The 25,590-nt window shown below is 43.5% G+C and overlaps 1 protein-coding gene and 1 long non-coding RNA gene across 9 annotated transcripts in view; one reads left to right on the forward strand and one right to left on the reverse strand.

The window, feature by feature from the left end:
- The window catches only part of birc6 (baculoviral IAP repeat containing 6), a 103,849-nt gene that overhangs the window by 11,216 nt on the left and 67,043 nt on the right, over positions 1 to 25,590 (reverse strand). For all 8 annotated transcript variants that reach the window (XM_078931716.1, XM_023963259.2, XM_078931717.1 and 5 more), the window contains exons 65-68: positions 10,719 to 10,944; positions 6,973 to 7,118; positions 5,106 to 5,216; positions 3,411 to 3,628 (exon numbers count right to left, since the gene is read on the reverse strand). In XM_078931716.1, the coding sequence (XP_078787842.1) occupies positions 3,411 to 3,628; positions 5,106 to 5,216; positions 6,973 to 7,118; positions 10,719 to 10,944 (701 nt within the window). The remainder of the gene's footprint in view (positions 1 to 3,410; positions 3,629 to 5,105; positions 5,217 to 6,972; positions 7,119 to 10,718; positions 10,945 to 25,590) is intronic.
- On the forward strand, positions 22,741 to 25,125 carry LOC105353621 (uncharacterized). The gene is made up of 2 exons (XR_908353.4): positions 22,741 to 23,597; positions 24,050 to 25,125. It is a non-coding gene; the product is annotated as an uncharacterized LOC105353621 (long non-coding RNA).

Below are 25,590 nucleotides of genomic sequence, written 5' to 3' on the forward strand. Positions count from 1 at the left end.
GAAGCAAAGACTCGAGATCAAATTCATGTTGGCAGGCTTTTATTTTACACCTTGAAGACCTAATAATCATTTTATCTTTTCTTTTTTTTTTATCTGCTGTAGAAGTATTCCTGGAGGTCTTTTCATTACATTATTATGCTGTTTGTATCCAAAATCCTTTTCCGTGATATAGTTTCTGCTGAGAGGCAGTAGCTAACTAGAAATGTACCTTTGAGTTGTGAGCGAGACAGTTAGCGTGGAGCAACACCACCCCCTCTTCCCCTCCCCATCGCTGAGAAATTTGAGCAGGCAGCTTGTGGGCCGCCCAGCATATGTTCTACTCAATGAGTTATATTGCTAGAGGAGACGTCACGTGATTCATCATGGGAGGAGAGCGGGTGCGGGTTTCAACTCCCAAAATCAGAGAAATGAGTCCACGAAGGAGGAAGGCAGAACATTTCACAGGAAAATATTATATTTTTTTCCTTTAATGCTGCAGGGGCATCATTAATAGTACACATGTTGACATGCGTGATGCTGCAGGGCTATCATCAACATGCTGTAAGATATACATATAATCTGCTGTCGACATAAATGTAAACTTTTTTGTGTTAAACCTATATACAGTGTACTAGGACTAGGCTATTATAGTAATATAGATTTATACATTTCTGACTCAGTGACTGAACTTTTCTTGCAGGTTTCCAATGGATTCAGACTTAAAGAAAAAGTGGGCCTTAGCTATCAGAAGACTAACGCAGATGGATCAGTGTGGTACCAACTAGCAATACATTCTGCCTATGTTCAAAACATTTTGTGGAAACTAGGGCTGCACGATATGAAGAAAACTCGCGATATGCGATATTAGTAATTAATATTGCGATAACGATATAATTTGCGGTATATAAACAATTAGCAAAACAACCAAAAATATTATTCCCATTCCATTACAACAGCTTAAAAATTATACTACAAATGACCCTTGTTGACATAGGAGGCGAACATACAGCATAATAGGGCGCCATCCGATTAGTTAACAACGTAGAGGGGTCCATCTGATTGGTCAAATGCAGAAAGGGATTCTTTCAATCCATTAAACACTTCAAGCTGCCATAAGATTGTTTGGCCACATCTAAGGTAACCATTTATTGCAAATTTGCTGTCTTTTGTGATATGCATATTGCACAGCTTGATATTGCGATAACGATAAATTTGCGGTATATTGTGCAGTAGGGTTGGGCGATGTCCCCTAATTTGGCCGTTGACGATGTTTGCTGTCAACCATCGGGATGGACGATGACATCGTCGGGGGGGGGGGGGGGGGGGGGGTATTTTTTACATTTTTCGTTCTTATATAACTGCTATTCGTTATTTTGCTTTTTTCCTTTTATTTCCCAACTAATGGTTAATCCGCGATGATCCAGTATAAACTGAGGGAAGTGACTTTTACAGAAAAAGTAACAAGCAAAATAGAAAAGAAGTAGTCCGCTCCCGCACTTAACTAGCGAAGTGGACCGGCGGAGGGCGGATTTACAGCTTTATGTTTGATGGGAAGGGGGGGGGGGGGGGGGGGGGTACATGAGCGGTATGTGTGGGAGATTTAAGACTGCGATCCGTCCCGCAGCTCTAGGGGTACGAGCTATCAAACTCAGAACCGGGTCTAAACGTGTGTCTGAGCACAGCTCGGATCGTCAGCACACACAGCGGTTTGAGCTTCAAAGCAGAAATGTCGCTCAGTCCTTAGAAAACATTCAATCAATCACGTGGATTTGTGTTTCCAGTCGTGTCCCGACTAAATAAAGGCTGATGTTATTCACAGGATGCAGCACCACCCAAAGCTAATGTTGTTAGCCCGTGTTAGCATACTGCTAATCCTGGCTACGTTCAGAAAAAGCACTGACCACACGGATTAAAATTCAAATGATGAGCGAACAGGTGTTTCATAATAACCGTAACATTATTAAAAGTACGTTTAGAAGATCGTCTCGTATTTTACCGAGCTGACATGTCAATGCATATAGCCGCTCGGCGCTGTTTAACATTGTTTTGTATTGAATTGTTACCTTCAATAAAGTTTGGAAAAAAAGCCGCTCGGCGGAAGTTGTATCCTCTTCCGGTTTTCAAACTGCGCATGTGCGAATCCTGCGCGTGTGCGAATGATTTATTCCGACCGAAATTGTGACCTTAGTGAACGTTTTTATATTCTGAAAACTTTTTTCTGGGCCCATGTACACGGTTGGATTCTAATCCGACCATTGATCCCATCAGGATATTTTGTACATGTAACCGCGGCTTATGGTGTCGACGCGCAACGTGGCGGGGGCGTGGCATCACGATGGTGGTCTCTCCATCGGGATGTCAGTCACCCATCACGATGGACGATGATATCGTCCATCGGCACAACCCTATTGTGCAGGCCTAGTGGAAACACATTTTGATAAGACTGGCCAGATTGTTCGCTTGAAACCCGGCACCATACCATCTGTGTTACACCAAATTGATCCCTTACATGAATTAGTAGTGTAAATCTATTGTTAACTTTTGGACTTTTTGTTGACTTATTTATTTATTCATTTATTGACTTATTATTTATTAATTGTTATTATTATTTTTTTTGACTTACTATTGATTTATTATCTATTATTATTATTGACTTTTTGTTGGGCTGAGCTTTCCGGCAGAGTTCTCTGAAAGAGACAATCCTGCATCACTTCCATCACCAGACTGAAGGGATGGAGGAGTTGACTAAGTAGCAGTTGGGTTCAAGTTCAGAGAGTAAAACAAAACGATGTGTTGCCTGCACAAATACAGAGCAATTGTGTAAAAATGTTTAAAGTTCACAGGAGGCTCTTTAAAAATGAGAAACGCTTCGACAAACGCAGAGGAAAAATGTACAGAATCATTAAATGGAAGCAGGAGCTTCGATGAATTCAGACAAAAAGGGGAAAGATGTGCTGACCCCTCACAGATCTGGGGGTTTCCACCTCAGCAGGCACCATTCTGCTGCTCGGGGGGAGCAAATACAAAATAAATAATAAATGTGGGTCTCACAGAACCAACACCGTGATGTTCACTGGGGACAAACATGCTCTTGTTTCAGCCTTCAGGATGTAGCCACAGCAGCATTTAAACATATGTAGTGTACATAAAGGCGTTCATTCTTCCTCCCTGGACTCTTGTAGCTTTAGTGATATTTGTTGTGGCTGAACTGCTCTCTGTGTTTTAAAGGCTCTCTGGCCAAAACCAAGTTAAACAGATGAGGACTTTGACATTTAGTGAAGGAGATGTTGCCATTAATCAGCTGGTAGGGGTTAGAGTCATTTTTTAAATGTCACTGGAGTCGTTTTGTGGTAAAAACACACATCACACACACACCAGAGTCCTTTCACAGGAGTTCATTCAGTGTCTGCAAACAGCTGGGTTGACAGTACCTTCATGATGTCCAGCCTCTCCTCGTCACAGCGGACAAAGACGCTGGAGGAGGAGGACAGGGGCAGCGACGTGGACAGGGTGACGGCCTCCTGGGCGAGCCGGCGGGATCTGGCAGCGATGTTCGTGTCGCTGGCGTTCTTCACCTGAGACATGTAGTGGTAGTTGACCTTGAACATGAGCTTCCCCTCCTCGTCCTCTGAGACCATCTCAAAGGTGTCTGGGTGAAGAGGAGACCATAGCACATTACCCTCACTGTAACCCCACACATCAAATTCAAATGTGTGAAAATGAGCAGATTCTATTTTAATGTTCTAAGCCCCTTTTACAGAAGTTTTTTCTCTTTTTAAAAACATCTTTGCTCAACAAGTAGATTCTACAAACATATTTTCTTTTTAATAGCTGTCAACGCTGTGACATTGGGTACAAACGGTGACTAAAAGGATGTAACAAGGTTCCAATGAAGATTTTAGTGCAAATCTTCATTGGAATGAGACTCTGGGAGCTAATGTCTGCAAATCAATCAGTCTTATGAGCTCATACTGAACCTTATTGAGCCTCTGAAACGTTTCGGCTTCTCTCCTTAGCAGCAGCTCTGTTCAGTTTCTCTTTCATCAACTCATTGTTGGTAAATTGATGTTTAAAGGAGCTCTGCAGAGCATTTTAGCTCAATGTTTGCCGTTTTGACAAACATCAACACTGAGGTAGCTGTTGATGTAATGTGAGATTGTTTGAAAAAACTAGAAGAAAGTAATGTAGAGCTGACAAGGGCAAAGCGGGAAAATCCAGCATGTAATTCAATTTTTGATAAAGCTACATTCCCACCGCCTTCGGCAAGGTGTGTTCAAGCGGACACTTCAATGATAAGTCTTTGTAAACCGGCGTAAATGTGCAGCTTGGGCTTCTGTGTTCAAAACTCTTGTGTTGCTACGCACATTTTGTAAGTTAGACCAATCAGGGGCTCTGATTTGGTAGTGACATGTGAATGGCATCCCTTTTAATTCACGGAAGTACCAACTGTTTGATAATTGATCATAAAGGAGTTTGTGTCCGGTCGCAATTCTATGACACCAAGTCTTTCATTTATCGGAATAGAGCTGTGAAAGAAAAAGCCTGGATCAAGATTTGCACCACTTCAACATTTCACACCAAGCTTCTTCCAGCTGTGGGCGGCAGACACGCGCTAGTTGTTCACCTTTCAGCTCATCACGGGTCGAATCAGCTTTCACTGATACGCACAGGTGGTTTTTACGCCGGATGCACTTCCTGACAACGCTGTATTTTTTTCCGGGCTGGGGACCGGCACAGGGAGACTTGAGCTCCCTTGCGGCTACATAGTTTGTCCGGTGTGAACACCCCGGGCTATACTCACATTTAAGAACCCGTGTTTAGCGTGTTCTGGATAGCACATCTTATGCCCAGAGTGTCCCACTGCTTCACAAATATTTAAGCGCAAATATGTGTTCTGTGGTTTACTTTAAGACTCCACAGCTGATTTAGGCACATGAGAATAAAGGAGGACGGACTGCAGCTCTGCTTTGATTAAGCGCAAAACAGAAACTGAAGGAGTCACTCTGGCTTAAAAAGAACAAGTATAGGAGTTTTTTTGTGCACGCCCATTAAACGTTGGTTTTTTATGGGATATTGTGAGCAACATTCGCAGAAACAATAATAAATTGATGTGCAAAATAACTCACCAAACTGCAGTTTCTTCATGGCAGCAACATATTTTTCCTCCAGAGAACGAAGAATGGAGAGAGGTTTGGGCCGGCTGGAGGCCTTCTTTGAAGACTCCACCAGCTTTCTCTCTGTGAGTCGAGTGAAGTGACAAAGAACAGAGAGAGAAAAAAACAGAGTGAATAACAGCGCAGAGTCAGGGATCAAACAGTGAAGAAAAAAAAACTCCAGCCATCAAAACATCTGACATGTGAACAAGCAGCAGAACTGATCTGACATGGAGACACCAACCAACAAAAATCCCGAGATGATCCCAAATACAAGGATTAGATTCCAAATACAAGGATCAGATTCCAAAGACAAGGATCAGATCCCAAAGACAGAGATCAGTCTTAGTGATCAACTTATGTAAACTTGTCACAGCGTAATGGTATAGTACAGTTGTCATTAGTGACTTAATATACTAATATTGGCATATCATCAGCTAGTGAATAGTCAATTAAAATGACATTCCACATTACATACAATAACAACAATCTGGATTACTTATTTCAATAATATGATTTTACAACATAACTTCCCTTATGAAACCATAAAGTGATACTAAAAGCCACTCCTCAGCCCTAAATATGACAACATCTTTTCTTATTATACTCTAATTTAATGAATATGTGAGAATTGTTTAAACTGCTACCCTAAACCAGTCCACAGTCTGATCGCACGTGCATTAAACTTTAGAGGAAAACAGACCCCAGCTCTTCAAAAATGAAGACTGTGCTTCAGAACACCAAAGGAGCTGAAGATGATCATCATCCAGTCTGCTCGCCGCGGCTGGTGCCTCCCTCGGTCGATACGGCCCTCCTCTCGTTTGCTTTGACATCTCACTGAGATCCTATCTGAAGCCTCCTCACTAATTACATGCTTATCCATCTGTCAGGCTCTAATCCTGCCAAATCTACACTGGACAACTGTGTATCAAGTGCCATTCCAGAGGTCTTTATCAAATGGATTTCTTCACATGAAGAGACATGACATTGATCTTTATCTGTGCCTTCTCTCTCACCTCCATCCCTTCTAATGGGCAGCTTCCCACCTTAGCCATCACTTATGAGTCACTTTATGTGGACCGAGCATACAAATCCTCTGGAGAGAGTTTGGAGAAGTGGGCGGGAGGAGTATAATTAATCCTGTGTACTGTGTAGCAACAAGGTAATGGGGGAGGAGTAATGTTTCATCATGTGGTGGACATTTTATTGATGCTTCTGTCTGTTCAGTGATTAATGGCCGGTTGGAAAGATCTCTTTCTTTTCTTATTACCTTGTGTCCCAAACAAGTTATGACTCGTGTAACTTGGCCTTAACCGTTTCTCAAATTCAGAATTTTCTTATTTTCCTTAAAGGCATTATTGGCTTCCTGGGGTTGAAGAAACAACTCAAAAAGATGAAAACGTTTGAAGCGAGAAGAGAAACTATAGAGGACACTTGGCCAATAGTCCAGATGAGTGAGTTTGGTCCAGTTTAACTTTCTAAAACAGGGTCAAAGGTGTCCTTGATTGGAATTAATTTGTCAAAAGTGCTGTCATTTACAACTGGGGCTCGTTTTTGTGTCCTTGATCAGAGAAGCCGGGGCACAGAACAGATGAGAACATCAGAGACGGATGGAGAGACAAAAGGTCGAAGCTGAGAGCTTCTGCAATAATTCACATCCAGCTGAGATGGGATGAGGTGAAGCGCGGTGAACGGTAGCTGGCTGAGGTCAGGTGAGGAAGGAGGTTTTTGTCATGTCACTTTGTTCAAATCAGGCCTCATTTGCTGTGTTTGAGTTAAATACTCAGTAAGGTAACAAGATATTTTCAGTGAAGAAGACAGTGCAGACATGCATACACACCCTGGTTGGCCTGCCGCAGGCTGGTTGTGGCGGCGCAGACGATCTCGGCCGTCTTCTGGATGTCCGGCACCAGAAGAGTCAAACCCTCGGGCTCTGGCTCAGAGCTGTCTGCTTTGATCACACCTTTACTTTTGTCCTTCTTTGACCTATACAAACAGAAACACAAATGTCCATGTCTGTGGCACATATGATAAATACATTTTTATAATTTAACCACGCAGGAACCACACTAAACCAGTATCCATTTTCTAAAAATGCCCCCCCCCCCAGGAAGCTGTTGACAGATCCTCGTCCCAGATTCCCTCCGCAGCAGATTATGAAGGTGTAGGTGACTGCCCTCCAAGCAGACCCTGAGATTGTCCTGAGTGTCTGCTGGACTAAAGTGCAGTTGACAGGCGGGGACGGGGCTGGGGGAGACCATCCTCCGTAATTAATCTCACTGCCGGGCTGTTTGCCCTCTGCCTCTTGAGTCAGAGTCCGCTGTGAGTTTCTGTGTTCAAAGTATTCAACCTTTAAAGTTTCAGTGTTCCAGTCTATCATCTTAAAAGTTTAAAATGTGACCGATGAGATAAAAATTCATGAAAGTTGACACACTTTCTAATCTCAGATCTGATAAGTTTTATATATTTAAATCCTTCCAATGAAAGACTGTCACTAAAGTTTAGGTGTAATCAAATCAAAATCTGGATAGTAATGGTGATTTGAAAAGCCCCAGGCAATGCTCTCCTCCAGCAAGATAAGCGCGTCTTCAGCTGGATGTCAGCTTCATCCTGAGGGCAATCTGCAATGAAGATGAGGCTTACGACTGGAGATGAAATGCAGAAAAACTGTCAGATTGAAGCAGCGAGGAGTCTGACAAGCTCCGTCTACTGACATCAGCTGATCGACATGGACTAGAGGAGGAAAGGACATCAAAGGGTCTCACTGTAGTTAGAACAAGGACTCATGGGAGTTCTAAAGTCAAAAACTCTTACCATGTGAAAAATGTTCTTTAAATTAGCCAAAACAAAATCTGCCAACAGACTAAGACAAATAGTCTTCCCAAGAAATCTTATTTTAAGAAAAAAAATTCTATTCACTAAAACATGTATTTTTAAACTAAGATTATTTTGCTATTAAAAAATGTTGTAATGTTGTAAGAGCATTTATTTTGCAAGACAAAAAAATTACAATTTTTCTAGAAACAAGGACCTTTTTACTTTCTTATCAACTTTCTTAAGATTTAGTTTTTTTAGTGTAGTAATGTCAAAAATCCTAATCCTGTTTGCCTAATCCCTAATCCCATGATGGTCACTGGAAAATATCAAGCAGCAACAGAAACGTCATGTGGTGAACTCTGCAGAATCAATGACAAAGTTCTACTAGACAAGTGCTTCACTTCATCCAGAACTGCTGCTAGTAAAATTAACTCCACAAGAAATGCGAGATCTATTAAGAGCGTTGTTTGGTACTGTATGTTCCAGAATAATCACATTTGTCCTCTCTGTTGGACATTAAGTGCTTTGGGTGAAACAAACATGGCTGACAGCTTCTGGAAAATTAAAGAGACCACGCCCTTCTCATCCCAATTTGGAAATAATATAACAAAACAAAATATATGTAAAGTTCTTAGCACAGTTGTGCCAAAAATGAACAATAATCATAGATAAAGTTAAAGCCCCACTGTGTGTGTTTCTGTGCTGAAAGGCTCCTATTCTACTGAGGTTAGCTGGGATGACCTGGCTTCAGGTACCTGAAAATGTCCAAGTAGACGAGACAAACAAGACTGACTGATGTTGGGAAAGGTCAAACAAAGGCTGGTTTATACCTCACAAGAGTCAGGCCATCAAACAGCACGCAAGGTTGCAAAATAACCACTTTTTTTGTCTAACGGCTGCATAACTTTCCAATTTCTTATTGACAAAAAACAATTCTGCTCTGACGGCAGACTGCTTCATCCATAGGCTGCCTTTATAGCAGCAGGGGAATTTAACCCCGTTTATACCAACATAGCAAGAGTTACACAGCAATCCCACCCACCTGGGACAGTCAGACTACCTTTATTTATTTCTAATTTCCAAGAGCTCACCACTCATGGAACGTGTGAAACCAACTGTGACAACTATTAGGAAGTGGCCAGCAGGGACTGACGCAGCACACAGACTGGAATAGGTTTGTTTCTCCAGCTACCTGAGGCTCTCACATGAATATCAACTCTCCCTCTGTGTCGGCCAACTGTTAATGCCACCTCTGACGGTGTAAAAAAATGGAAAGAGATGGCCATATATGCAACTCCAGGCCAGCAACAATGCCTTGCAGATCTGGTTATGCACAAACTTTGTCCAGGACAACCCTGGAGGGGTCGGGCCTAAGGAAACAGCAGAACAACATTCAAATCAGATCAAACTTTATTGATAAAATGTGCTTCTCCTGCCTTGCGCAACTAGAAGCGCTTTACATTTAAAAACAAGAAACAAAGACAGTATTACTATAAAAACCCAACCCAGCCTTCACCCTCCCCCCTTCCCTCCGTTAGCACATCCCACCCATGACCCCTATCCATGACTCCTTCAGTTCTGAATCCCAGCGCATAAGGAAGCACATCCCAGCCATCAGGCTGCAACCATCGACTGTATATGAGAACTGAACTGAGTGAGTGTGGCGTCACTTTTAAAAAAAATGGCTTACTTCTAGCTTCAACAAAATGAAGTAAATTCAGTCGCCATTTTTTCCACAATGCCGCCATGTTGGAGCAAGATGAGGTCAATAAGCAGGGATTAGTCTGAGACATCGTTTCCCAGCACTGCCACCAATCAGGTTGTTCCAACCACTTGAAAGCGGGCTACATGAATGCGGCGTGGGGGCCAGCAGGCACCCGATTGGCCATTTTATAACTTGAATGACTTGCAATACATAAAAATCACAATAAAATGAATTAGCAAGAACATGTTAAAAAAATAAAAACGGTAACAAAACAAGAGCTTATTCTGACCAATAGAATGAGTAATAGATGTTTATCTTTCTATAGATGTCTAAAGGATTTTGGCTTCCTGGAGCCAGCAGATACTTCCTGTTTGTAATGTGAGGGGGTGACTCAGTCCAGTTCTCTTATACAGTCAATGGCTGCAACCCAAACTTTTTAATCAAACAATTGCTACAGCGACTAAAACAAAAACACCTCCATGTGTGCTGTATGCTGGGCGGAATCACAAGAGCCTCTGCAGACCTGTGATCTTTCTGGAAGGCTGCTAAGAAAGTGAGCTGCTTGCAGGAAAAAAATAAACGCTGCTAAACTCGTGACAGGTGTTTTCTAAAAATACCCGTGGTCACTACGCTCTGACGTTGTGGGAAGAGTTTACATATGTAAATCTGAAAACAGCACGCCGTCAGCGAGCTGTCAGCAGCTGTGAGGGAATCTGCTGATGGTGTGATCACATCTGCTCCTCAGACTTTCACATCAGCTACTTTCACCACTTTCAACTGAAGCCTTGAACCAGCATATGATAAGACAAGACATTGGTGAACGTGTCTGTGAGCATCTTCAAATACAGCTCTGCTGCAGAATCTCAAGAAATCACTCGTGTCCTCGCATAAGCGTTTTTATGTTAAAGGGAAACCGTAATGATTCTCTGTAAAAGAAGCGCTGGAGGTCAGAAAAAAAACAGGGGTTTTCACATCGTCTGTCATGAATGAGGGTCTGCATTGACAGAACAAAAAAGGAGCTCCTATTTTAACCTCACAGAAATCCCGATGGTCTTTTGTCTTACCGGAGGCGATTAGTGTATGTGTCCACGCAGGTCTTCATTTTGGCCAGCAGCATCCCAACAGAAGTTTGTCCCTCAGAGTGCTCCTCATCCTCCTCCTCCTCCTCGTCCTGGCCGGGGTCTCCAGACAGAGGCAGCAGCAGAGGAACCAGGGCCGTGCAGGAGGAGATGGCCCTCAGCAGCTCCAGCAGAGCCCGGTAAAGGGGGACGTGGCGCGCCATATCCAGAACTGCAGGGAGGAGATGGGAACAGCTTGGTCAGTGACTCATTAAGACGACCATCGAAAAACTCCATATCTGAAGACTTTAGCCATAGAACTCAGGACACCTAACTCAGGCACTGTGACTTATTTCTTGCACGATGTATAAAAAGTGAGCGAATAAATTCTGATTATTTGTTGGGATGATGTTAAAATACAATAATCTCGGGGAGGGGGGTATGACCATTTTGTTTTTCCAATAGAAATCTAAGAGAGGAAAATACAATTTTTCTACCAGATTTAGCTTCAAGCTACATTCCATCTGCCGTCCAATAGTGGGGAAACCAAAATAGAACTTATCCAACTTTATTTAAAAAAAATAAATAAAATAAAATCTATCAGTTATTCCTTTCTGACAGAAATTCCCCACTGTGGGCTTACACATGGTTTCAATGGTGGTGGGTTTCAATCAGAATTTTAAGGAGCACTTAAAGCCTTAATAATGAGTAATAATGAGTGTGCCTGATAATCCAGAGCGCCTTACAAACCGATCCGTTCTGGTTGTACCTGCTGATATCAAAGTGATTTTGAGAGGTACACGGCACTCTGTGAATATGTTTTGTTGGGTGTTGTTGTGAAGATGCTAATGCGGCTGACGTGCAGAGGTGTCTGACTTTTTTTCTACGCATTACTAACAAGGTTGGGAGTTACAGGTGTTGTGAATACGCTAATGTGGCTAACATGTACCGTGTTAAAAACACATTCTAGAGTTAATGTAAACACAGAAAGTCTGACTGACTGACATACAGACTTATCTCTGACTCTTTTCTTGCTTAAAGGGCCTATACCATGCAAAATATATTTTTGGAGCTTTTAAGTGTATTATAATGTTCATTCCACATGAAAAGAAACACCAAAGTAACATTTTGATCCATTCACATATTTTCTTTGTATTCTTCTGTACACCTGCGCTATGAGCATCAGCCCGACCCAATCTATGAAAAACAAGTGGGTTCTCACATTGTGACGTAGATAAGTGAGAACAGCCCCTGCTCTCAAAAAAATAAAAATAAAAAAGTGAGAACAGCCCCTTCCAGGAAGAGTCTGTGCTGTCAGGTCACACAAAGAGCTAGCGGTGATCAACAAAAACGCTTTCCTTTTACATGCACAATATGTACATCCATCTTTGCAAAAGTTCAGATGTTGTTCGTTTTCATGGGTGAGACGCAGACACGCTGCTGAGGCCGGCTCTATGATGGCGTCATGAAATGGGCGGCTCCCACACGGAGTGAAAGGCCCTCAAAGATCAATCTGCTTACTTCCGGGTAGGAAAATAAGCTGCAAAAATAATTCATATTTCAATTTAAAAAAATATTTATTTTGTGTGCCAAAGGTAATATACTATCATATACATCAATATTGTTTACCAATAAAGACTTAAGAATAGCATGGTATAGGAAATATAATGTGCCTTATAGTTTAATGCACCATATAAATTACATAAATTCAAAAATAGACCATTCATTGACAGGGCATCTCATACTCCAGTACACCCTTAGAGAGCAAAATATGATAAACCCTTCGTTGATGCTTCATTTGAGGCTACAATGTGAACAGAGTCTATAGAACTGCTTGAAAGCAAACAGACCAGTCACAGTTTTGGTCTTTGAACGGACTATGACTACTATTAACCTCCTGAAGATCCAAACTTCTCTCCTCTGCCCGTTTATTTCTCAGTGCTTGTTTTGACACTTTCAAATGATTTTTATAGTGAAGAACACAGACATTTATGGGACTAGCGAAAAGCTAGAAGAGATATTCAAATTGATCATAAATGTTTTAGTTTGCACAGACAGGAGTTTGATTCACTTCAGAGCTCTGAGGCAGAAACTGCATTAAAGAGCGGAAAACCCCAACTAAAAAGAAGCCAAAATAATGTTTTATATCGAGCCTTTTTTTATACTGTAGTGGTGCAAAAATAAATACTTGAAAGGAACTAAGCATGGGAAGTTTTGAAGAATTTCATGCTTCGTAGTGTGATATCAAAATAAAAGATCAGGCAGCTTTAAAGGCTAAAGTTTAGCTTAGCCGTCCAATAATCACAGGTATTAAAGTTTACATGGCAGATTTGAGTTATAACTTTTGTAAGAACTTGATTTTAAAAACATTAAAATAAACCAATCTTTATGAAAAATGAAATTCTAATTAAAACAAAGTTCTATCTGTATTAAATTGGTACTGTGGCAGTAATACTCAGCCTTGATTGGTACTGAAACTTCTGTAACCATCCAAAACAATACATTACAGTTTCCTGGGACTTAACTGGACGTAGCTTGAGGATGGCTTCAACCACAGCACGTCTACAAATTTGGTCCGCCTTCTGTGCCCCCTTCCCTTCCATTGTCTAAGAGGTACACATATCGTGTGCTTAGGCAAACTTTGCTTCCATGCGTTTGACTCACAGCCTTGACACAAAGACAGAAACTCCCCAACTGCTTTACATTTAAATTGAAAATCCAACCTCCCTTTCGCCCTCCTCCCTAAAGTACATAAACATCCTCGTGCTTTAATCTCCTCCTTTAACCAGCATACTCCAGGCAGCACGAAACATGAAATTCCCGTCTCATCTGGACACTGACAGACGTTCTAGGAGCAGTTGTGTGAAATCATCAAAGATGCCCCCCTCCCGCTCAATGTCAGACTTGATTTTACAAAGGCTTCGGGTGGAAAAGGCACGAAAGGCAGAACATCCACAGACAGTTAACTAACTCACAAACAAACAGATGACAGGACTCGCAAACAGGGCGTTATCCATAAAAAAGAATAAAAAAAAAACGTCATTAAAACCCACCTCTCTTTTTCTTCTTTGAATGTTTGTTAAAAAGTGATGAACACCTAAACAGAAATTTAGGTCACAAAGCCTGAATGTTCTATATTATTACCCTCTGTCCTTCAAATGGCTCTATGATGGACATGCCAGTAACTATTAAATTAAACATTAACAGATATGTTGCCTTTAATATTAAATAGTTGGTTGACTGTCTTTCTGTCTTGCTTTCCTCATTGCTTCATACAGAGTTAATATGCGTTTATTGATAATCTGATTATTAAAAATAGAAGAAATTGTTGATACACAATTTATGATCAGAGTTAATGGTGAATATTTCTTGCAATAAAAACGATCTAGGGAACTACTTGCAGACTTTGATTCTTTGACAAACTTCAGCTTCATCATCTGGTCTAAAACAAGCAGTAAGAGGTGAACTTTCCCTCTGAAATGATGCATGTTGTAACTTCACGTGACCTTCAGCACATATATCAATGTCCTTCCTTAGCTGCAGCAGAGTGAAATTGGGGCAGGGTGTGTAGCCGTCACCATGACAACCCGTCAAACCCTGTATCAGATAGTTCATTTCTTGTGAAAAACGATTTAAACCTTAAAATAGTAAAACTAAAGTCATTGTTATTGATTTAGGATGTATTTCATAAATGACCATGGTATGAGCAGGATAATGCCCTTCAAGGTGTCTTAGCAGAAATCGATAGGCACGTATTTATGTCGTCTTTATGTCAGCCTAAGAAAAACAAGTTTAAAGGTTTTTAGAGAGTCAAAAAGCATCACTGGTTTCTTTAGAACTCTCAGCCAGCTTCACTATATATGTTCCTCTGTTGGAGGAATCTCAAGATCCTAATCATTATTGAAAGTTTGACATTAATATTGCATAATCACCAGGAGCAGCAGAGGGAAGAGCTTCTCAGATCTGCTTGCAGCTTTAATGACCTTTTTTTTTTTAAAATACTCTGGTAGTGCAGGTCGCATGAACTGAACCAATCAACCCCTTGAGGAATTTTCTAACTTTGATTTGCCACCTTTGGAGGTCAATCTGGGCTCTTCTTTTCTCAGTTTGTGAACAGTTTTCCTCTGGTTGAGACCTCATCCAGGAAAGGTTGTCTTCAATCCTGCGGACCTTAAACTTCTGATTAATCTGTGTAGTTACAAGAACATCAAGCTGCTTGGAGATGCGCTAGCATTTGTCATCTTAAACCTGCTGCTTGGGGATTTAAGTTCTAATCTTTCACTGAGAAGCCTTTGTTTTGATTTGTAGACTTACGCAATCTTTTTTAATGAAATGTCAGTTTCAGTGATCATTAGAGATTTCTTTCCTTTACTGAGGAGAAGCAGAAATTCTACCTGTGTGTCTTTAAACTCCCCCCAGATATCCTCTTGATCTGAATCAAACTGTGACAGCACCATGTTCATGACTGTACTCCGGCGTGCCTGCTTTCATTCATCCTCGGCTTCTTTAATATTAAATGAAACTAGCACTTTAAACATCCATGTTTATCTCTAGTCAGCTCTAGTCTTGTCATAGTGGTGGAGAAGGTTTCTGAAGTCTTGTCGAAGGGAAAAAAAAAGCTTTGGAAGTCTGATCACGTTTCAGCAGATTTCTGCCCCGTAGCTTCATGTTTGATCTTTATCTTGTCAACTGGTTCACAATTTTATGAAATTATAAAAACTAGATCCTCGTCTGGAAGCTGGAGGAATGGGGCTGAAACCCCGTCTCCGGCTGTGAGATGAGCAGCGGTCAGAGGAGGTGACATTCATCATCACCTCTGACCGTCCTGGTCACAGCAACCTGCAGCCATTGCTGTGTGACCGGCTGAGAGCCCCGACTCAGCATGATTTACAGCCTTTTTAAAGCCTGTACAGAGACAGTCGCCACGCTGCCGAGCACCACGCTGGGATGGATTCATGGTTCAGATGTCCTACAGAGCAGAAGCAGCTTTGCTGATGTAACAGTGGGTCTTAGGGCTGTTTAAGCTGTACGACTGGATTCTGTGTTCCCCAGAAAGAACACTGAAAGTCTAACACTGAGAAAATCTAAAGCAACTTTGAAAAACACCTGGAGATAAATGCATACGTGTGAGGAGAGTTAGTGAGCAGAGGATACGCAACAAACAAATGTTTTCCATCTTCTACTGCAGCTGAGAGAGCAAAGAGAAACTCCAAACCATTTTACTCTGATTCAGAATTCAGTTTTCATATGTTTGAAGCGTTCAAAACATGCTTGTCAATGGTTTAAGTCTCCGCTGAATAAACTGAGGCCATCCCTGGACTTTGATAGGAAAGAAATGGTTTTTGCATCACTTTTAGCCTGTGAGAGCAAGTTAAAACAGTTCAGAGTCTCTTCATCCCTAAAAATGTTTTTCTTTGACTTCAAACCAGTTTTTCACATTTAACGTGCAGAAAAGAGTGACTTGCTTAAAGAAACACTGTGATAAAATACAGTTGTTTTTTTTAACATGCTCTTGTAGAATTTTTCTGATGGACATGTTTAAAGAAAATGAAGCATAAAATTGCATTTCTGAATATTTCTTTTTTTTTTTTTTTTTTTTTTTCTCTTTTTTTTTTTTTAACTTGTCCTGTCCAACAGCTGGGCAGACAGACGAGAGCTGAGGGCCTCTTGTGTTGGACATATTTTGCTTTAACAAGAGGGGTTATTAATCTTCTGACAAACCAAAGGTATGTCTGAATAAACCCCTTTTGTAATTGAGGCCAAACTTTATTAATTTCAATCATGTCTGAAAATCTTTGGTGTTGGACCGGACGGAAAAGGAAAGAGGGGAAGAAGAGAGAGGGACGCTAGAGAGAGGGGGGGGGTAGGGGGTGATAATAGGAGGGGAAGGGGGATAAGACCATGAAGCAGCATAGAGCAGACAGGTTTACTGGTTGTTAATCATTATGGTAAGGTTCAAATGCAGTACAAAAAGGGCGGGGCCTGTCCACACACACACTCAAATGTTATAAACACACCTGCTAGCTGCAAAAATGTCCACCTGTCGACATGTACACAAAACAGATAGTGTTCACACGCATACTTATGCCTGATAACCAACTAGTGTGAAATATTTCAGTCATTCAGTCATGCAAGCTATTAGTGCAAAGGTGAGCTAACACCAGTGCTCAGGTGAGGTTTTATGTTCTTCTAAAATGGATGGTGGAACGTGAAAAGAAGGAGGGAGAGTGCCCAGCCATCCCCACCCCAAGACCCCCACCGCAGCAGCAGCGGCAGCCGGAATCCCCCCAACGCCACACGGGAACCGGCAGGGAACAACCGCCGCCCGGGCGACCAAGCCCGCCACCCAGGCCAGGGCCAGCAGGGCCGCCGCAAGGCCCCCAGAGCCAGAGGCCAGGGAAGCACGGAGGGAAAGAGAGCGCTGCCCCAGCCCAACCAGGAGAGCAGCCCCCCCGCCGCGCCGGGAGAACACAACGCAGAGCCCCACCGGAGAAGGACGCCCACAGCCCCAAACGAGCACCCCACCACCACCCAGGAGTTCCGGGCATCCCCCCGCCCCAACCCCAAGTACGAGCCAGGACCCCCCAAGGGAGACCCGCTCCGCACTCCAGGCAACCATCCGCCCGGCCCACGGTTGGTCCAGGGAGGAGCGAGGCAGGGGGCCCGCCGCCCCCGCCCAGGAGGGGGGAACCCCGGGGAAAAAAAAGAGGGCCCACAAGGGGTGTTATAAATATGGCCCGACCAGGCTCGGCCACAGTTGGAAATTTGGCGGGGCCCAGCACTCAGGAGCAAGGACCAGAACCCACCCCCCAGGGACCAGACACCCCCGGCTCAGATGTAATGTGAACTCCCCCACCGCGCGGAGAGAGCACCGCCGGGCCCAGGAAGCCGGCACCCCGGGGACACGGCCGCCGTTGCAAAGGGGGGCCCGCACCCCCCACCAGGGAAGAGGCAGGGGACAGACGGACCCAGGTCCCACCTTCCTTGCAAATTGTGTGTGCGTGTATGTGTGTTTGAGATGGTGTGTGTGTGCATGTGTGTGTGTTTATGTTGGGATGTATATATTGAGGGGGGAGGGGTGTGTGTACTAAGGGGGGTGCAGTTAAAATTGGCGGGTAGGGCACTAAGGGGACATCTCCTGATTACTCACAGTGACGTCCCCTCACCCTCCCCACCAAGGGGCCCTAAATGTCTAAGGTGCGGTTAAAATTGGCGGGTAGGGTGCTAGGAGGACATCCGCTGCTTGCTGGCAGTGATGTCCAAGCACCCCCCCTACCAAGGGCCCTACATGTCTAAGGTGCAAATAAAACCGAAAGAGGGGGGGCCCACTCCATATGGCAACCATAGGGCATTTCTGAATATTTCTTGATTCAAAAAATTGTGAATCAGAAGCAGATGAAAACAACCTTTTTAAAAAGGAGCTTATTTGTGACGTAGAAAATCGAAATGCGGGCCACAAGCTCCCTGCTCTTAGCAACAGAGAGGGGAAGGGGGGCGGGGTTGTTTTGCACCTCTGGTCAGGCCAAACCTAGAGAACTACTGCCACTCTACAGAAATTATGTCCTAGAAAACAACACACCCTTTTTGATTTTGACTAAAATCAGCATCCCGGTAATCTTATCTGAAAGTGTCTTTTCGCACATGATTTGTGAAATATATGCGGCTAGCCCTGAATTTTTTGACCGCACAGACCTAGAGGAAGGGGTTAAGGTTATGATTACAGGTTAAGGTTACGGTAAACCACCAAAAAGTTCCTGAGTGGGGCTGTTTCTACAACTCAGCGCTCCTCCAGGGGAAGGATCAAATGTGGAGAACACATCTGATAATGGGACTTTAACTTTAGGTTTCATTTTAAATACGTCCAGCCAATGGCTAAATGCAACCTTGGACGCACTTACGTGCGAGCAAGGCAGCAATGCTCATCTTGGCAGCACGTACTACGTGTGGCCAACAGTAATTTCCACCACTTTTTGTGCTGGTCGCACATAAATTTGCGCGAATGACATCAGCCATCTTAATTAAAAGGTTAATGGGAATGCTTTGAAAATAGCAATAACGTGCTGTAAAATCTCAATATTTTTCTCAACTGTTCATTTCTATCGATGGATAAAAACAAGAACCAGTTAAAACGTGGCCTTTTCCCTTCATCTTTTACCCCTTCTAACTCTTTCATTAGCTCGTGTCGTTACTTGAGGTCCACTAGCAGAGGAAGAGGAACTCTTTGTTTTCCTGTGTTCCTCTGTCATGGTGGGACAAAACGCATGGTCAGTGTTCAGTGTCTTGCAGGCGCAGCAGCATGTTTGGGGGAAACGGTAAAGCCGGACAAAGACAGCCAAACCCTCAGCTGCGTTTCCCAGGAAACCTCAGAGAGCCCTGAGCTTTGGTCTGTCTCACTGAGCTGCAGATCTGGGGAGTCTCTTCATCTATAGCTTCCACCTTCAGAGGTTTAGAGAGAAGAAAACACAACTGGAAGTGAGATTTGTAAAGATAAACAAATTGCAGCCCTTTACAGAACCAGCAGAGCTCTCTCGTGTGTTGCCTCCTTTACAGTGTTCAACATGAACTCACTGAGGAGCATCAGGGAGGATTTGACTGTGTTGTGCGGAGCTGACTGGGAGCAGCTTCCATGCAAACCCATGGAACCACACACCAACCATTGAAGCATCCTGTCTGTGACCTGTGACACACCATACCATCCATCAAATTACACTCAGCTTTAGCATAGAAATCACTGCACCTATTTCTATGTTTTCAATCAGACTTGGTGTTTTCTTTCCTTGTAAACCAATAACCATTCTATTTAGTGAATTCTACAGTGTGAACTCCCCCTTTTGACCTGAACAAAGAAAAAACCATCATGTGCAGAAAAATCCAAACTGTCAAATGTCAAGAAGAGGTTTTAATTATCCCCCAAATCCTGTTATCTACTGGTGACCCGCTTCCATTTTCATCCAATTTCCTGCCTGTTCTTTCCGTGTGGATGAAGGAATCGTGTAATTATGGGTGACAGACTGATTGATGATTGGTATTTCACTGTAAGGGGTGACGGGGGCCCCTACGTTTTGAACACATGTGGACTGAAACTCACTGAGAAACACACAGCTCACCCTTGTTCCTGCAGGACTGAGACGTCCAGAACCAAAAAATCAGCTACTTATAGAAACTCCATAAAAACTATATGAAGGCCCTCAGCACAGAATCAAATCTTCCAGCTCCTGAGACCTCAGCTCCGTTTTAACGAGGTCAGCAGAGACAGAGCCTTGCAGGAACAAGGTTGTTAATTGGCCTTAATGGGCTGTGCTGCAGTGGAGGGTGGGGGTCTTCCATAATGGAAATCTGTTCAAAAAGCTGCCAGAAGGCCATCACAGGGGCTCAGTCTTTTGAAATGTCTGATATCCAACAAAACAACCACTTCTGCACAACCATAAGAAGTTTGTGTGGCAAAGAGTTAAAGCAGCTTCTGAAAACCACACTGCAAGGTGTGCAAACAGGCGACTGTTGGCTGGAAAACTGTCAGAGCTGCTTTCTGCCAGCAGCTTCTCTGCCCAGAGTGGTCAAAAAAAAAGCCTGGATGTTGCTGGAGGTCCTTTCATGACACAATGCTGCTTTATTAAAGCTATCGAGTTAACACGCCTCGCGTTCCACAACTACCTCTCTGCAGGTGGGAGCAGAACACTGCTGTGAGCGGTGAAGGTAATGTGTGGGGGCCTCCTGCATGGAGGGATGCTGTATGGACTTTCAGAGCCAAGAAGGCTCCGAGCATGCAGGTCACACAGAGTGGGTGGCGAATAACTGTGAGTCAGGTTCATGGCTGGACAGCGGCGGGTCTTCCTGACCCCTCTGGGCCAACCGAGCACAACAGAGAGGAGGAAACCGTCAGACTGAGACATGTCTCCGCCAACACACAGCTTGCCTCAGTGGACAGATAATGTGCATCGAAGCGACACGACTTTGAGGCACCAGAAAGACGTCGCCTCCAGCACTTTGTCATTTTAGAGCAGCCGTTCCATTTCGGTGCAGATAGAATTTTATTTTGCTTTTTTTATATAAACTGTGGTTCTAAAGTGCATTATGTGTCCTGGGTCAGATTAAAGTTTCTCCCGGAGGATCGCTGCTCTCCAATAATAACAGAAGCAGAGTGGCATCACAATAACTTTCCTTTTTAACACACATTTCCTGACCCAAACTGGAGTTTCCTCATATTTTGAGACTTTGAGACAAAGAAGATTTGCTACACTAAAACATTCATTAACCTAAATAATCTCTAGGTAATTGAAAAAAATAGTTCATTATGCGTTTTCAAACTGCTCATGGCATGCTAATTAAAGCTTGACCCTTTTAATGAGCAAAAAACAAGTGGACGATTTTTTAGTCATTTTTAATGTTAGACATCTTAGACCAACAAGACAACTTCCACCTGATCCAAGCTGCCTCGTACCGATAGCTGTTTTATTGTTAACAACACAAATGTCATAAAAGCTGTTATGTCTAAAGATCCACGCCAATGAAAATTGTGCTTTTGGTGTATTTAGCATTTTTCTAGACAGGACACCCTCAATATCAAGTTTTTCCTATAGGTTTATTGCTCCCAAAATTAAGCAGGAAATCTGGAAATATCTTTGGAACATTGCAGGTGTATATAATCTACACAAGATCAGGAAGACCTGACTCTATTGCTATGTTTAGCAACCTTCCTATTCAGACACCCATCAAAGCTCAGTTACTGGATTTTGCTCTTTTAGTCCCAAACACGTTCACATCTTGTTTTGATTTGATAGCACAATGAAAAGCAAACCAAAGTGCCAGAAAACATCACGCAGGTACAACCGAAAACTGTTTGGGGGCATCAAAGGTAAAAAAGATCTCCTAAACCAAAATGAATAGGCAAAGAAGAAGACCCAGCCAGGTCTGCTGGAGATTCAGAAGGGAAAACCCAAAAAGGTTTATCCCTTGTGCTATCCTAGGGACTTTAACATTGGGAGTTGGGTCATCTAGAACCACTAGACAGTGCTCTGAACCTTTTATCTTCAATGATCTGTGATCTTCACTGGTGTCCATGGATTACATGAAATCTTTCCACCTTTATCCACCTTTATCATGGTAGGGAGAACACGTCAATGGAAGGGTGGGGTCATCTACGATAGCACAAGGGTTATGTCACTCTTTGGTGCATTTTTGTTAGAGGATTCAGTTCAAGTCCCACTCAAACCATCGTTTGATCTACTGTAAAATAGGCTAAAACGGAAAAAAAAACTTTGTCAAAGTGGTAAAATACACAATTTTATTTTTAAGGATAAATGGGTCCTAGTTCCTATAGATTTAGAGTCAAAGGACAACGAGAACTGAGCCGACTGCATGTGCTGCTCTATGAAACACATTTAGAAGTACAATCCAAGTAGGAGACTGAATAAAGCATCCAAAGAACAGTTGACGTTTTGAGTCTCGTTAACTCAAAACCTTTTAGAAGTGGTTTGAGGGGAAAACAACGCCTAGCAGGATGTCTCCCCTCTGACATGTGCAAAGATAAGAGTGAAGAAAGAGGCTGAATTAGAGCATCACTTTGCTGGTCTTTCTCAGCCACGCAGAAAGAAATACATAGGTTTCTGTACAGAGCCCCCCCCCCCCCCCCCCCCCCCCCCCCCATCTTCTCAGGGACGTCCTTTTTTTCCTTCCCACTGTCACATCCTCAATTCCACTGTTGCCTCTAGCGGTGGCCCCCTCCTCCTCACCCTCTTCCTCCTCCCCTCTTCCCTGGTCTGCAGGAGCAGCAGCAGCTTATGGTGGCTTCCACTGATGGGGATGCACTCGCCTCCTCTGGATTTCTTTCGTAGCTTTTTGCATTTGCCTTTTGTTTAGGTGGGAGCAGTGCGCTCCAGCAGCCCCCAGAGCGGCGGGAGAGGAGGAAACAACTGTAAGCGTGAGCGATATCATCTCCCCCTCCCTCCCCTGTCTCACCCCCTCCCTCTCGCTCTCGCACTCCTGTTCCTTCATTGCCACGGCCATCAGGACCCGTCCTCCCTCTCCCAACATCATTCTGCTTGGTTATGCAATGCACGGTGCTCCCCGGTGACTCGCTGCTGAGGCTGGTGGAAGACGCAGGCTTCCTTTGGCTCTGGTCCGTGGGATTTTTCGTGGCTTATGGTTTCTCTGGAATATCACCTGTCACACTCTCCTAATTTGGGAGCTGCCTGTTCTCAACCCCCACCCCCCCACCCCCACCTCTCAGAGGAGGCTGGCTGTCACCGAACGCCTGCAGACTCAAACACGCTCACTGTTGGCATGTGGGCTTCGGTGACGGGTAGGAGGCTTTCTGAAATGTTCAACTCCTGCTGATCCTCAAAGGAGGCAAAACAAGCGAGTGTGTGCTGAGGAACGAGGAGGAGGCACAGAGACGCTGTGGAGGGAGCTGGTGAAGATGAGCAGAGGAGTTTAGACAGAGCAGAAGAAAAAGGAACATTTTTTTCTAAAAAAGATGCGGAGGTAAAAGGACTGAAGGAATGGTGGGGAGGTAAGACAGAGCCAATGAGGAGAGGCTTTCTCCTCAGTAACAGGCTGAGTGTCTGAGCAGCAGAAACACAGCTTTGCTGTTAAGGACTGACTCTTTGGACGCAAGTGCTGGAACTTAATGTAAGGGGAAGCTGGAGGAGGGGGGGTCCTGAACTTTACAGGTGTCGCTTTTGACACGAAGGCTGAAGAAGTGACGTGAGGCTTGAGGCTTCCTCTCCCTTTCACCCCTTCTGTTGCTGAGGGAATGCGACTCTGTCCCAGAGTGCACCCTCTTCCTAGCCTCCAGCTCCATATGCAGCACGATTTTTAAAGCCACATTTCTTGTGGAAGGACTTCAGAAGCATGCTGGATGATGATGTGCACCCAAAAAGCCATTGGGTAAGGCTCTTTCTCTTTTCTTTCATTGTCCTCATGTCCCTGGCGTTACAGAAGACATGGAGGTGTAAGGGGAACACATTGGCTGCATTTACAGGAAAGGTTGGAACGATGTTGAGGGCGACAGCTGTGAAAATGTGAGCTGGAGAAACAATGAATGTTAATTATAATGGGTAAAAGGGTTAAGTGTGCTTTAAATGATGTGAGGAAACGCCACCAAGCGTCACTGTGCCGTTTTAAGCGTTTCACTGCTTGGGCCACCATCAGCTGTTAAGGAACTCAAACACAGAAACTAATTTAGGAGGGGCTTCACAACTGTTTACTTTGTTCATAAGTGCAGCAAGCTTCGGCTCTGATGAGGGAAATTTCAGCATGACGTAGCTCTATCAGGGGATGGAGTTTCAGTTACACCATGTAGATGACCTCTGCCTAACCAAGTGTCTCCATTTCTCCAGATGAATGTCCCTTTGCCAGGTTAGCTGAGCACCAGGATCATGGGCACCACTGTCGTCACTCTTGATGACGTGCGGGCTCTGGAGGTCAAGGAGGAACAAGAGGAGTCCATCTTAGCCCTGTTGGGCATCATCGGAACGTTCCTGAACCTTTTTGTGATCGTGTTTGTTTACATATATACCACACTGTGAAGAGGTGAGGCCAAGAAAACTAGTTGTCAGGTGCGACGTCTGGTAGAAGCAGGAGCGTGAGCAGCAGAGTGCAGTTGTCTGCAAAGACGGACAAAGAGCTGGCAGAGAATCCCGCCCGACATGAACCTTGACTGGAAACAAAAGACGGGTAGAATGGCCAGAGTGGCTGAGGATGAAGGAGAAGGAGCCATGCTGCCAAATCCCAGCTATGGGCTGTGGAGATAACGAACGGCTGGAGGACACGAGAACAGTTCTCAGCTGAAATCAGGCTGAGAGGAGCCCAAATGAAAACAAGCCTCCAAAAGGACTGACTGGAAATACAAACTTTCCTTTGATAGAATGTCTATCGACAGCTGGACTAAAGGGAAATATAACGGATTGCATTTAACTGTGCATTTCCTCAGACTTGGACTTTATGGTGAAGTTGGGGATCCAGTCATGGCCATCCAAGGACGGAACAAGCAAATTCAGAATTGAACCGAGCACAGACTATGCTGCTTTGAGGACAATGTTGGCCAGAAAGGTTACAAAACCTCAGACTTGCAGAGAAACGTGGCTACAACCCGCGATCACCTTCAAACTGGTTCATCACAAAACCACTGAGTCTTCAATAAAAATTATATAAGAAACCTTTAGAATCAAAAAACACAAGTATTGAGTTATTGTTACATTAGCAAAAACCAACCTGCAATTACATAATTTAGCCAATTTTATTGGGAAAAGGGAAAGTGTCCAGTGGTTTTTCTGCAATTCTATCCATCATTTGAAATTTGTGAAGGGTGTTTGAGGATTTTCTGCCTTCATTTATCCTCGTTCATCTCAGAGCAGTAACAGGAGTTCTAATCTATGTATTAAAAATGCCTTTTTAAATAAATATTTGAACTATGTCTAAATGTGAAATGTCTTTGAGTACAAAAAAAAGACTTTAACCCAAAAAAGAAAGGTTAAGCTTTCTCATTAAGATCAGGGAAGGGCAATACGCTCAGGAATACTCACCAGTAAGAAACGTCACAGAGGTGATTTAAATAAAAATGTGGGGGCTTAAATCTTAAGATACCAATGGTTATCAGGCAGATTGGAAGCAGAACTAAACCTCATGTGACACAGAGATTGATTCAGGTGAATAATTACAAACTAAACGAAATGGAGATGGATATCAAAGGTACATCCATTCAGCCTAAAAAAAAAATGGAGGCAGGGTGCATTTTGGGCTTTTTTCTAGTCCCTTTGTAGAGGTTTATTTGGTGTAAATGTTCTTGACTGAATGCCAAGTGGAGAAAAATTACAAGCAAATCCCCAACGGGCCAGTCAACTTCTAACTACACAGCAGCATCTGCCACTAAATAAGAGTG

The sequence above is a fragment of the Oryzias latipes genome, chromosome 15, assembly GCF_053564925.1.
Source record: "Oryzias latipes strain Hd-rR chromosome 15, Olatipes_Hd-rR_3.1".
Classification (NCBI taxonomy): domain Eukaryota; kingdom Metazoa; phylum Chordata; class Actinopteri; order Beloniformes; family Adrianichthyidae; genus Oryzias; species Oryzias latipes.